The sequence below is a fragment of the Rhynchophorus ferrugineus genome, unplaced genomic scaffold (assembly GCF_030347505.1).
Source record: "Rhynchophorus ferrugineus isolate W39M unplaced genomic scaffold, kcgeb_rfMv2 rfM4, whole genome shotgun sequence".
NCBI classification, from domain to species: Eukaryota; Metazoa; Arthropoda; class Insecta; order Coleoptera; family Curculionidae; genus Rhynchophorus; species Rhynchophorus ferrugineus.
In genome coordinates, this window is record NW_027472583.1 from 56,802,094 (window position 1) to 56,817,189 (window position 15,096).

Consider the following 15,096-nt stretch of genomic DNA (forward strand, 5'->3'; position numbering starts at 1 on the left):
CATTCAGTATCATTCACTTTAGCTTAGCATTTACCTATAGTTGCTTACCCTTATCTTGTAATTGCTGCCCTTATACAAGTACTCTGTTCTTACATACATACTCTTTATATGACATGTTGAAATCACTTAAAACATTACCGATATATTGAAATAAATACTGACTAATTGTTGATGTGTGTTTAGATATTTTTAGCGCAATGAAAATATTTGTTTTTACAAATAAATTCCAAATAAAGGATAATTGCAGTCATAGTATGACTTCTGATATATTTTATAAACTTTAACCTGACTCATATATAATTATCTGACAATATTTTCTTCTAACAAACTACTACGTATATTTACCATAAATTGCGCCATATTGATCGTTATTCAAGCAGTACGCACATTCCTAGAAAAGTAAATTTTGTTACAAGATATATTTAAATTTGTAGCCATAAACAGTTCCTAGAATTTTAAGTGTTACAATAGATAATACAGAACATGTTTTCTCTTATCTATTACACTCCATCAAAACACACACACATAGTTATAGTACCAATTGTATCTTCGGTATCAAAATATTAGCTTAGCACCCTATGAAGAGGAATGATATTATTTTCCTTTTAAATAACATACAATCATAATAATTATGTTTATGTTGACATTCTATTAAACCATATGTCTCAACAATAACACCTAATAGATATTTAGCTGGGTTTATAGACAATAGAAAAAATCAAATAAAATGTAATTAAATGTACATCTTCCTAATATGAACACCTGCCTGTTAAAAAATATGTCTTATTTTCAGCATTAATATCCCAGTATACCGGCATTCAGTCACACAATACAAACAAATTTAATATTAAGGGTTTCATGATATATTTCTCAAATTTCCCTAAAATAAAGAACATTTTCAATTTACTGGACATTTAACTTTCGGTTTTTAATTATAAGACACGCTTGGAACGTGGAAATTATAAGACAGACTTGGAAGCTTATGGTGAACATAATAAATCAATAAAAATATGTGAAAAAGAATGTTAGAAAAACAAGGAAAAGTGTTCTAACATGATTTCACCCCACATTTTTAAATTCTTCTAAGAACAAATATAGAAAGTTAGATTTATATTTATTTATTTATAGATGATGGTACAACTAAACTAAACTAAACCGAAATATGAGTTATTTTTATATGGTAACTATATGGGAAAAAGATCCACAATGTGAAACCACTACCATCAACATGAACAATGAAAAGATCATTGATGCTACAAAAGTGTTTGGTGAAATAAGAAAAACATTTTATTAAAAAAATTACGTTTATCGTTTATCACTATTTGTCTCAGTTGGCATATTTACATTTAATTCTTAGTTTCGTTGACGAAAAATATTGCAGAAATTATATTGCTAAGTATTCACCGTGATGATCAATACAATTTTGCACGCACTTGAACCAATCTTAGCATTACTTTTTCGCCCCTATCGACATGAACAAACATGAACAAGTCTTTTTCACAACTAAACGTTCATGCAATATCTTGTTGATTCCTGTCATACCGATGCCTAACCATGACCCAATCTTACGGTAAGCCGCATGACGATCTAACAGTATCATTTCGAGCACAGGATCAATGTTTTATGACAACAACTGATTTCAACAGAGCGGAGTACGGTTATGATAACGTTCCAGCCAAAACTCGAAATAAGTTGATCGAAACACTCCTGTTTTGATAATCCACCTCGAAAGTCGTAAAAAATCGTGGAAGAGACAAAATGTTCTAGTCACTGGATACAACACAAGTTGGTGAAACGTTCTGAAGAGGGTTACGGTTAAAAAGGTTAAACTATCAATTGGCAACGTCAGATGGGGCCTAAGAACACTTTGCATTGCCAAGTCTCAAAATATAAATGGCATTTAATATGATTAATTAATTAAAATCAAGTTAAATAGTCTTTAAAAAATTATTATTTATGCATAAAAATAACTTATAGAATTAAAAGAAACAATTTTGTGTTTATAATAGTGACTAATGCTTTTTGGACCTCAGTTTAGATGTCCAGACAATGGAGAAATAATAATAACCCACGTGGTATACTAAAAACTTTGTTTTTCAGTTGAGAAGATAATGAAACGCAATTGATAACGATGGGTCATACATAAAAGAGAAAATAAATAATTTAACCCAAATGCTACGTGTATCAACCGTCAAAAAACGTTAACGTTGGGAACTATCGACTGAAAACAGTCGAAACAGTCGATAGTTAAAAAAATAGCGACTGAAAATAGTAATTACTATTTTCAGTCAATTGCACGGTTTGACTGTTTTTTTCCATTCGTGATGTCAAACGAAAATGTACGAATTCCTGTCTGTATAAAATGTGAGATAGGAAAGGACGGAGATAAATGCTTGGAGCAGTTAATATTAAATGTCTTTATATTCTCCAATGGTGGTATAAGCGAGACAGAGATGTATATATATTCATTCGCGTGATAACTTTAAAAAAGAAAAAGAAAAAAATACTAATTTCTATTATCATGTAATAAATAATATAATTTCAAAGTAGGATTACTTTTATACTGAATGTTCTGTGGATTTGTAAAAAGGAATGGAATAATAACACCACAATGTTTTATCGTGTTTTAATATATTTATTGCTATTTTTAAATAACATAGCATAATAAATATAAATAGTACAACTTAAATAAAACCTAAGAACTAATGATTTTCAATAACCATAACTACTAAATAAAATGTAAACGTATTCATTGAAAAATTTAATCCATGAACCTAAAAATGATCGTACAATAACTACCAGACCCTTTTTAAATAAAAGTTTTATTTATTTTTGAACAGAAATATTTTTAAATTATTGCGAATATTATCATGTTCAACTTTTCTCCCGTGAGGCGGTTTCTTCGATCGTTAATTATTTGCCCAGATTTTGAAAAATAGCGGATAAGATTTTGAGTATAGAGGAATATTTTACGTGTAACTGTTATAATTCAGGTAGTTTCATTTTATGGGTTTGCTAAAAATCAAATGGGTTTTCTAAACGCCCAATAAATGGAATTTCCAAATACTGCTAAATCCGTAAAGTTGCTGCAGTATTTGGAGTATTTACTTCTTTCATTCTAGCCATTTTTTATCAAAATATCTCCAGATGTCAATACAACCTTGGTCAGTAGTTTTGTCTTGAATTTCGAATTGTGGAACTATATTTGTATTTTCTGAAGTTAGAATGTAAGATACCTCTTTTGTGGTAACTTTTTCTATCGCCTAAGCATTATTTGCAATACCAAATCCTGCTTTTTTAAATCTAGGATCTAAAAATGCGGATTTCCCGCATATCGTATTCATTTCTAAAATTGTCAGTCTTTTATTGATGACATGTAATAGACAATTTTACCATTTTTTCCCCATTCACTTGTTAAAATCCTGGATTTGATGGAATGTTGCGGTCCTCTTATTAACCATATAATTAAAGACATCGTTGGGATATCTTTCACCAGATAACTCCGTGATCATTATTTCTATGGGTTTTAAAAGTTGAACACATTCTGTTAAGATAGTCCATTCATTAACAAATAAAAACTATGGTGCTCTTCTTAATAGCCAACAAAATATGAAAGTAGAGTTTTCCTATCAGAAAATATTAATATACTTTATTCACCTCTTTATCATTAATATTTTCAAAAGAAATTTAACGACTGCTACTGTAAAAAAACTCTTCAAATCTTTTGGATCTATGCAATTTCTGAAACCCTTGGAACCTAATTTTAATTTTCAAGATTTTAGGAAAAAGGTTTCGACAGACGAGAGGCTTGGACAAAAATCGTGAAAGTTTATCAAAAAAGTATTACCTATTATACCAGTCCAAAGTATTACCTATTATGCCAGTCCAAAGTATCTTACTATTTATCATTTACAATTTAATTTGTTTGCCCTCGAAAACTAGCGTTCCAAAATGCTAATATATTAATTTACAATATATAGTTATTCATTAGCAAACTACAAAAAAAAAACATAAAAGCACATATATTACATATAACTCTATATAAGCATAAATTCGGCGCATTACTTTCAAGGTCGCGGCTAGGACGGAAGGCCAGAACGTTAAAAATCAGTCGAATGAACTAGTAGAACCGAAAATAGTAACTAAAAGTAAACGACTGAAACAGTCGATAGTAAGTAGTAATAAAATCAGTCGGACTGAAAACAGTTACTAGTAAAAACAGTCGAACCAAAAATAGCGACTGAACAGTCGATTGTTCCCAACACTAGTTGTAATGCACATTAATTACTTCATAATATTAAAATAAAAAGTCTAAACGTATATGGAACGATTATGACATTGATGATATTATTGAATTAGTCATAATTGACCATCGCAATTAAAGCAAACACCTACGGTTAATATTTCCATTTAAACAGTTACGCGATGTACAAGTTCGGACATATCAACGTAAACCCCATTAAATTTCACCGGTGCATAACGACGATTAGTAAACGAACAAGTCAAAACGTGCCCGCCATAGAGAGCGCACAACAATAGAACGACGATCGATCTTTATAAAGGGTGATGACAGCCCGGGTGGTTATTATTGCTACTCGCTTTCGCAGACGGTAGTTCGGCGGTTCCGTGCGACTTCGTTGTTTAGATTTTTTTGCTTTTGACGATGAATAAACGAAAATTGCCGGATTCGCTCGAGTACTCGCTCGCAAAGAAGAAAATTTTGCTGGAAATAGCGCCGGATTTCGAAACTACTCGGGTTTGCGGCGATATCGAAGTTAGTGAGGATGGTGTTACGGAAAGAGGGATTATTATCAGAATTAAATTGTAAGTGTTGCTTTTTATTCCATACAGTATTTTACAATAACTCAAAATTAGATATTTATATTACCCTTTAGTCCTTTCTTAGTGGCCACGGCGATTTTATAGGGTAGGTACTTATTTATTAAGACCTTTTGGCCCTTACTTAGTCTCTAATAAAATAAAAGTTTAGTAGCATTTTTCAGGGGTTTTACCATAGTATAGTAGTGTCGTAGTTCGTTGTTGTCCAAGAGCTTCAGCACATCGGGGTTTACACGGGACTAAAGTCTTTCGTCATGTTTTGTTACGAATTTCTTCTCATATTTCTTCTATTACAGTTGGAATCCGAAGGTCTCGGTATAAGTAATGGTTTCTGAAGCATACGGGTACATCCAGAATACTTCTCAACATATCGCAGGACATCCCCATAACTGAATCCCATGTAGGTTTTAGTATCTGCTTGTACAGCAGCAACTTATTGTGTACGGATAATTTAGATTATCTTCCAAATAACCAATACATTTTTTTTGTATTTTAGTTCCATTTATTTTCTTTTCTTTTTGTTATGCTCCTTTTAACGAAGTTTTGCGTCAAAATTCGCATATCTGGCTCGACTTAACTGGTCAATTGAAAAATCCCCATTTTGGTTTTTCAAGTTTTTAGATTTTTTGTCATTAATTAACGCGTTACCTCTCATTTCTTTAACATGTTATGAACATGAATTAATTCTTTTCATATCTTTACTTGAATAGAAGTTTTGCCTAAATGGCTCTAGATTTTTCGTAATACAAACATTAGAATAAAAATTAGAATCAAACAAAATAACTTATTTTATATTCCAGATTATGAATCTTTGTGCTTTTGTTGTCTTTTTTTGGGTTAAAATAAAAGATATGTTAGTAATTGTTGTTTTCCATTAGTCTAAAACTGTGTTCTCAATAATTTTTCTGTTTTCTTAATTTCGGTATGGGTCTGACCTTGCTTGATGTCAGTCAGTACATTTTTGAAATAGCTGTAACACTAGATCTCTCGTATATATGTCTTCTCCATAGGATAACTCCGTGATCACACCATAGGTTTCTCGTGTTCATTTGTTATGTTGTGACCGATGGTATTCTCATTTTGATTACTATTGTTATTATTGCTTACTTGAAATTTGATTCAGTCACAATAGTTACAAGTTCTACAATATTTCTGTTTTTTTGCTATTATTATTGACAAAAGGAAGAAGCAAGAGTATCGATATTAGTATGGAGCTAGTTATTGAGCACAAAACTGTTTTGAAACATTTACACAAAGTTGGCTATATGATAATCCGATCTAAATGGATTACGTGCGACAATTCGAAAAAATCCAATTCACTATAGGCTTATGTTACAGGATTAAATCTCTTATTCGCCAAAATATTAATCAAATACAAATAATAGCTACATGGAGACATCTCAGGATTATATAGGGCATTTAATAAAACCTACTATACACGTTTTTTTATGTACTGTTTAATTTTCAATGCAGTAAACCTGCGAAATAATATTTTTTTACTCATTAAGTTCAGTAACTGTGAACAGTTGGAGCATATAAATGAAGCAATGACCTAAAAGTGATCAACTTTGACCACTGGGCATGAATCGGGAAGGTTCTTGCTTCTACCTTATAGTCCGTACCTAGCACCAAGTGATTACTAGCTGGTCCATGACGAACTATTTTTCTAGTATAAATTAAATCGACTGTACCAGTTTTTTAACAATAGGGACGGAAGATTAGTATTACTATAACGAGTCACAAGCAATTCAATGAAGTAAATGATCCATCTAACTAAAATTGCTTTCCATGAATGATCGAAAGCTTATTTAAAAATATTAACAGATACAATTTCTGTTGTATTGTCAGAGAAAAACCTACAGTTGACTAGATTTTTGTATACAGTAAAACATGTTTTGTATTTGTAATATGTTTTGACTATATACTATGTAAATATCCGCGGATAAGCTTTAGATAACATGGAAGCAACAGCATGACAAAAGAAACACGCATTCACTATTACCTAATGAGACGAAATTAGTTTATGATTCAATTATGACTGGTAGAATACTGTATTTTCATTATTAATCATTGTTATTTCTTAATTTTACAGATCTGATGGCACAGACTCTCCTATAATAGAGTCACACGACAGTGCCAACTCAGACAAACCCAAGCAGCAAATCAAATATGGCGAACTAGTCATTTTAGGGTAAGTAATTCTAGTTAATATTATAGCCATGTTAATGGAGATCTAACGAACATAAAATTGCGTAATATTGCGGCCTTCTATGATCATTAAATTGTCAAACTTCTGAAATAAAATTTCCTAAATGTATTTTGTCGTCACAAAGTAAAAAAATAGAGAACCGTCCTTAAAGACAATTGACTGTTTGAATTTTCATAAGAATTTGATAGATTAGGACATTTTATATAACAGGTCAGTTGAAAAGTCCGCGCCCTGGCACGTAGATGGCGCTACTAGAATTAAATCCATATGTTTTTTAGTTAATCCTAACCCTCAAAAGATGCGCGTATAAATTTGGCAGCTGTCGGATCATTAGTTTGTGAGTTATAGCATTTTGAGTGAAGCAACTTTTGTTATTGTGAAAAAAATGGATAAAAAGGAATTTCGCGTGTTTATAAAATATTGCTTTTTGAAGGGAAAAAATACAGTTGAAGCAAAAACTTGGCTTGAAACTTGTTTCCGAATACTGCTTGACGTGGTAAAATGAGCACCGAAGACGGTGCACACAGTGGACGCCCAAAAGAGGTTGTTACCGACGAAAACATTTAAAAAATCCACAAAATGATTTTGAATGACCTAAAATTGAAATTGAATGAAATAGCAGACACTCTAAAGATATCAACTGAACTTGTACATCATATCATTCACGAATATTTGGGCATGAGAAAGCTCTGCAAAGTGGGTGCCGCGCGAGCTTACTTTTGACCAAAAACAACGAAGAGTTGATGATTCGGAGCAGTGTTTGAATATGATTAAGCGTAATAAACCCGAGTTTTTGCGTCGATATGTGACAATGGATGAAACATGGCTCCATCATTTCACTCCGAAGTCGAATCCACAGTCATCGGGGTGAACTGCACACGATGAACCCGCTCCAAAGCGTGGGAAAACGCAACAGTTGGCTGGAAGGGTTATGGCGTCTGTATTTTGGGATGCGCATGGAATAATTTTCATTGACTACATTGAGAAAGGAAGGACCATCAACAGCGACTATTACATAGCGTTATTGGACCGTTTGGAGGCCTAAATCGCCGAAAAATGGCCGCATTTGAAGAGAAAGTCAGTGAAAACGATGGCAAAAATCCATGAATTAGGCTTCGAATTGCTTCCTCATCCGCCGTATCCTCCAGACCTGGCCCCCAGCGACTATTTCCTGTTCTCAGATCTCAAAAGAATGCTCACTGGGAAGAATTTTTGTCGAATGAAGAGGCGATCGCCGAAACTGAGACCTATTTTAAAGCAAAAAACAAGTTGTACTACCAAAATGGTATCGAAAAGTTGGAGGGTCGCTCTAATTAGTGTATCACCCTTGAAGGGAATTATGTTGAATAAAAAAAAAATTTGCGGAAAAATATGTTTTACAATGGTAGGCCGGAGACTTTTCAATTGACCTGTTAAAGGTAGTGTCATTTACTTAATCAAAAACTGTTACCAAAACTTACCAAAAAGAAAAGGAAGAAATTTACCAAAAAAAAGCATATATCATTGATTAGTATTTGAAATTTATATAAATAAATTCACGGAAATTACTTTTACCCATATTTTTTTTATCACAGTACATATCTTGAAACCTATATTTATATATAAGCCTTATAGTAGTAAATTTAGATGATTATCCAATTTTATTAATCGGTATTAATTATTAAAAACAGAGGCTAAGTTATATATATATATATATATATATATATATATATATATATATATATATATATATATATATATATATATAATACGAATAATAATATATAAATAATATAATAAAATTTAAATAAATTAAAGATATAGGAGAATATTCTCTCATAAATACTAAGAACAAATTATGGTATAACTAATCAGTGATATAACTATTCAATTATCAATCTTTGAAACTATCGACAATGTATGACGTTGAATTTTGATTTACGTATATTGTCACTAATGTTTTGAAGAATTTTGTATACATTTGACAACAGTGTCGACCAGTACCAACACAAATCGAATTTTATAGATTGATTCGGTTACATGTTCCGAAAAATCCAATTTGTATCCAATGCATTTGGCCGTATATTCGACGTCACCTATGACGTACATTGGCCCTTTTATTGGAGCGGCTACAGTAACGAATATTTGATCCCAATGAATTACTAACACTTGGACTTTCTCATATTTTATGTTTATGTTTTCTTTTATAATTATACTCATAGGATTGCTTCTATTCCTCTATACTATTTTGGATTCTACCTAATGTTTAATCGCGAGTGAAAAGCATGTAAAAAGTTTTAATGTTTACGAATTGTTAATCACATATTTGATTGGCCATCACTCACTTCTCCACGGCTATATGCTATATGCTATACCTATGATTCAAAACGAGCAAAGACACAACAATGTTATTCTTCAGCATAACAACTCGACCGCATGTTGCAAAACTGGTGAAAACATATTTGGAAACGTTAAAATTGGAATTGCTACCCCACCCGTCATATTCTCCAGACCTTGCACCTTCTGATTAATACTTGTTCCAATTATATGAGTCAGTATACGCTGAGCAGCGCTTCACCTCTTATGAAAATACCAAAAAATTTGTCCACTTTCTGAATGGAATCCGTGAATTGCCTGAAATTCGAGAAATAGTAGCGACTATCAATGGGCAATACCGATTTTTCACAATATAGTTACAAATTAGAGAAAAAATCCTTTAAAACTAATTTATAGCCCTAATAATAAAAACTTGTTCTTGTAACTTGTTAGAATGTAAGAAACTTATATATTATTTCTATTTAGATACAATGGATTCCTTCCACAAGGAGACCGCGGAAGACGACGAAGCAAGTTCGTCCTCTACAAGCGGGCGGTGGCGACGGGGGTGAAAAAATCCAGACACTACGTGGTGAAAACGCCGCTCTCGTCACAGGCCATCCTCGACACCACGCAACACTCCATCTCCTACACGCTCAGCCGGAACCACGCCGTCATCGTCGAATACACGAACGACGAGGAGACCGACATGTTCCAGGTAAGGGCCGAGACCGATTTCCCATTAATTTCGAGTGTTTCACGTATGCCCCGCATTGTTTTACAGATCGGCCGATCGTCGGAGTCGCCCATCGATTTTGTGGTGATGGATACGATACCCGGCGACAAAACGACGGAGGTCAAAGTGAACCAGAGCACCATATCGAGATTCGCCTGCCGGATATTGTGCGAGCGGAACAATCCCAAGGTTGCTAGAATATACGCGGCCGGCTTCGACACATCCAGAAATATATTTTTAGGGGTAAGACTATTCGTTTACACACGAAACTTCCAGATAAAACTCTCTGTTGATTCAAGAAAGATAATATAGTGTTGCCTACACTTTTTATAAACTGTAATGTATATCTAGCTGTATAACTCGTAGAATATCAAAATATAAAATTCAATTGCGATTTTAAAATTTAATCTTAATGCCAAATTTGATGATATCAAGATTTTTTAAATTATGATCATGGTTTAGCACATTTTAATAAACTTATTAAGCAACAATATCTGATCAAATATCTGCAAGAAATAGTAAGGCTTCTATCGATGAAACATATATTGTTTAAATGTAAACTTACTCCATTAAATTAATGTTTTAAAAAAATTAGCCAACTTTGAAGGTTAATCAAGGGGTTTCTGATGCATTTATTTCAGATTAGATCAAGTAGAAGTACTTAGCTTATTTGTATTACCGCTAAGATAAGCTTAATTTGAAAGAAATATATTGGTAAACATTTAAAAACCCTCAAATGCTCTGCTTGTGAAGCAAAGCTTCTAACATTATAGTGCTTTGAATCTTGCATCAGTTGAATAGTATGTAGCTTTAAGTCTTGAATGTGCAAGGCATTTGCATTCTCCACTGTTTTGTGTTGTACTATTTCCAAACGAGAGGAATACTTGGCTGCTGACAATCACGCAACAAGTTTAACAAATGTAAACTTTCATGTAAGGGTACAATAATCTGAACTGTAAAGATTAATAATACAATAAGATTTGATATTAACAAGAATACCTATCTGAACATTTATTTCCCTCAATAAAATTAACTGAGTAATAATTTTTCTAGTAGGCCATTAAAACATTTTATTTTAATTAATGTTTTACTATTTTAAAACCTTCAACTATTACTTTAAAACAATTTATCTGTTAACTTTTAGCCCACTTAATGGTCAGTGTTTCTTCAATCTAGAATCTCTAATATTCTCCATACATTCTTTAGTCCATTTGTATATCTTGTTAACTGCCATGATAACTGTGTCATCAGCAAATGTTCCAAGTACTGTTTCTTTTGTTGTTGGGGTATCAGCAGCGTAGAGCAAATACAGGAGTGTTCTCAAGATACTATCCTAGGTAACTCCAGCCGAAATGGGTTTAAATGTTGAGAATGCTCCTTCATCTCCATTTCGAAAAGATATGTTTCCAGCAGTTGCAAATTTGCTCATTTTGTAGATTAATCCCAAACACCATTCCCGATCAAAAGTCGTCCAGGAATATTGCAGAGCAGTATTTCTTTTCTTCAGTATAGAGTAACTGCTGTTACTCTATACACTTGGTCGATTGTCGAGTGGTGATTTCGAAATTCAAATTGAGAATCTGGTATTTATATAAATGGTTTAATACGTTTTAACAGCACTTTCTTAAATAATCAGTTATTAATCAATAAATTAATCCTGTTCTGTCAGTTTCTTAGGTTTTTAAGCATAATTATTTGAGCAACTTTAAAACATACCCTAACATGCTTCAGTCTCAAGCAGGTATTGAATATGCATGTCAGCATGATGATTGCTTTTCGTGGCAAGTCTTTCAATAACCCACGTGAATTATCAATTCCATGAGCCTTTTTAGGAGCTTCCATGAGCTTCTTGTTAATTTCTGTCACAACTTCCATTGGAGAAATCAGATTTACAGCTATATCAGTCCGATAAACCGGATTTGTATCTATTGTAGATTCTATATTGGATTGGTCCATAGCGAGTAATCTTTGTCTGCTTTTGAGCTTAATTCACCTACATATTTTTCTAATCAACTCTCTTATTGATCTTTTGATTGATCTGATTACTAATTCTTTTTATTGTTTTGTCTACAGCATTTCTGGTTCTGTGTCATACTCTTCTAGATTTTCGTCTTTTCTATCAATTCCCTAATTTCAAGAGGGTAATTTACCTCATATTCTGATTTATCTCTTGATGTCGGGGTAGCTTCTTTTGCAGCAGACCGAATTTGTAAAATTATATTTAGGTTTTGCTTTTCAAGTTTATCTATACTTTTGACTCATACATTTAAACTGATTAGTATGAACAATGACAAAATGTTATTTGTTTCTTTGCTTTGACCCACCAAAGTTTGATTTTTCTTATCTATTATATCCATTAGTCATAGTCTATATCCTTTTTGAAATTGATGATGTTGTGTATGTAACTTTCGCTCTAGCTATTCGCTGTGACTCTAGTTTTATTAAGAGTGTAAATAAGAGTAACTATGACAAATTATAAGCCAACTTTCGTAAAATGTTTCGATCTATCCGCCGAATTTCGAAATAAAAAGTAAATAAAAACAATTTTCAATTAAAACGCAATATTATATTAAAATGTCAAATCCATCAACTACTTTCATAGTTTTACGAACACAAACATAGAAAAGCTGAGTTTCTATATATTTTCATCATTATCCAGGAAAAAGCGTGTAAATGGCAAGAAAATGGCAGAGAAATAGACGGACAAACGACGAACGGTGTTCTAATCATGCATCCTAGAGGTAATTTCTGTGGTGGCGAAGCGAAATGCGGCGTTTGGGTCGAAACTTCGGTAGGCGGAGGTGTTTTCACCAGAAGAGAATCCAGATCGGCGCAACAAAGAGGTCAAGTGGTGAGTTTATCATTCCCCAATATAATTGAGTGCGGAAAATAGCATAGAGTCGTTTTTATTTTTAGGTGGAAGATGCAACAAATGTTCTACAAGACGGAACGTTAATCGATCTGTGTGGAGCAACATTGTTATGGAGATCAGCAGAAGGATTAGAAAAAACACCGGTAAGAACTTATTTGGTCTTTTGGGAACTAAAATTAATACTTTTTCCCATTCAGAGTAAACACGACTTAGAAAAAGTAATTGACGAAATCAACGCTGGCAGACCCCAGTGTCCCGTAGGCCTGAACACCCTCGTCATACCAAGAAGGGTATCCCCGAACGAGAACCAACAACAACCTTACGTCTATCTCAATTGTGGCCACGTACAGGGTTTGCACGATTGGGGACAAGACAAAGATTCTGGCGCACGCAAGTGTCCTATTTGCCTAGAGGTTCGTACGATTTGTCCTGCTTCTATTACCCAAAACGCCTAACACTGTCTATATATTGTTACAGCTGGGCCCCGTTGTTAAAGTTTGCATGGGATTGGAACCGGCGTTTTATGTTGATTCAGGTCTGCCAACTTTCGCTTTTAATCCGTGTGGCCATATGGCGACCGAGAAAACGGTGAAGTAAGTATATCTAGCCTTTAGTTTAATGAACATAAATAAGAGGGAGTCAGTTAAACTAAATTGGAGGTTCCTCACCTTCTTGGCATTTTAAAAGCCTACATTGCTTTCAATAAAATAAATTAGTTGTAATCCTATTTTTTATTTTACGGCGAGGGTGAAATGCAAATAAAAGTACACGCTAACTATATATTATTTCGACTCACCATTATGTTGGGAAAGTTTATTCGTAACAAATTTCAAATTCTAACCAGTAACATATATACCATTTTGATTTTGGGGTAAAATTATAATTCTGTGTCACTGTAAAGCTTCTGAGATTTCTGGTAGATAAACTGAACGAAGAGTTTTGCAGAAATCATAACAAATAATAAAACTTCCCAGGCAGTCTGTCTCAATTTCACCGAACCATTTACAATCACCATAAATGTAATCACTAAATACTTATTACCATAAACACTAGAATCCTAGAACTCCACTAGAACTTATATATATATAGAATGTTCCATGGTCTGTTACATTTCAAACTCTAATTTAATTTGTATTTTTTAACACTTATTAATGAATTGTGTCCTTAATTTTAACTTTATCTTTATTTTACTCCTTAGCTTTTCTACTAACGTTCAGACATAACAATTTAATTACGTTAGTTTAGTTTAGTTGGCCAGTTTAAAACATTTAGAAAATTCCGTTTCTGTGGAAGGATTAGTTACAGGTGGGGCAAAAGACCCGCTACCATTTTGATAGCGGTTATCTGTTGTGACCTTTAGCTCAATTTCGCTTTAACCAATGTGTTGTGTAGATGTCTAAATTTTATTATGGATTAATATAGGCCACGAGAACGAGCAGAAATAGTGAGACTATTTATTGAAAATAATCGTTCAGCGGAAATTGCGTAAAAAATATCCTAATCGTCAGTGCCTCATAAAACCACAATTTATCCTTAATTTTGAAAACTGATTTGAAAATGTTCCCGTACAAAATTGAATTAGTCCATTATTCAGATTGCCACCGAGAGATCCTGATCAACGAGTTGTGTACAGTAAAGCAATTCTAAGGCTGACTAGCGAAATTGAAGCTTTTTCGTCTAAATTGATAATGGCCACGCCAATAACCAGAACAGACGGTTTTGGGGAACATAGAATCCTCAATTAATTCATGAAACATCATAGCATCCACTAAAAACAACTGTATGGTGTGGTATTCATGCTGGAAACATCATTGGCCCCTATTTTTTTGAAAATGACCAAGGTGTTACTGTTACTGCTGAACGGTATCAGGGCATGATTCGAAATTTTCTTGTGCCTGAAATGGAAGAGCAAGAACTAGAGGACATGTGGTTTCAGCAAGATGAGGTCACAGCACACATAGCTCGTTCGACAATTCAATTATTGAATTACGTTTTTCCACGAAGGCTAATTTTGGGAAGTTGCGATTTAGCATGGCTAACCAGATCTCCAGATTTAACAGCACTAGACTTTTTCTTATGGCTTAAAAAGATTATGTGCATAAGCCCCAAACGATTCAACATCTTAAAGATAATATTTGTCACGAA

At 33.2% G+C, this 15,096-nt stretch overlaps 1 protein-coding gene across 6 annotated transcripts in view; it reads left to right on the forward strand.

The window, feature by feature from the left end:
- The window catches only part of Pli (E3 ubiquitin-protein ligase pellino), a 120,072-nt gene that overhangs the window by 103,187 nt on the left and 1,789 nt on the right, over positions 1 to 15,096 (forward strand). For 5 of the 6 annotated variants that reach the window (XM_076402460.1, XM_076402459.1, XM_076402462.1 and 2 more), the window contains 7 exons: positions 6,932 to 7,030; positions 9,830 to 10,061; positions 10,128 to 10,322; positions 12,739 to 12,930; positions 12,996 to 13,094; positions 13,149 to 13,364; positions 13,429 to 13,544. In XM_076402460.1, coding sequence (XP_076258575.1) covers positions 6,932 to 7,030; positions 9,830 to 10,061; positions 10,128 to 10,322; positions 12,739 to 12,930; positions 12,996 to 13,094; positions 13,149 to 13,364; positions 13,429 to 13,544 — 1,149 coding nt within the window. Of the gene's footprint in view, positions 1 to 4,586; positions 4,825 to 6,931; positions 7,031 to 9,829; positions 10,062 to 10,127; positions 10,323 to 12,738; positions 12,931 to 12,995; positions 13,095 to 13,148; positions 13,365 to 13,428; positions 13,545 to 15,096 lie in introns of those variants that run through there. The other variant, XM_076402457.1, reaches the window with a different exon arrangement.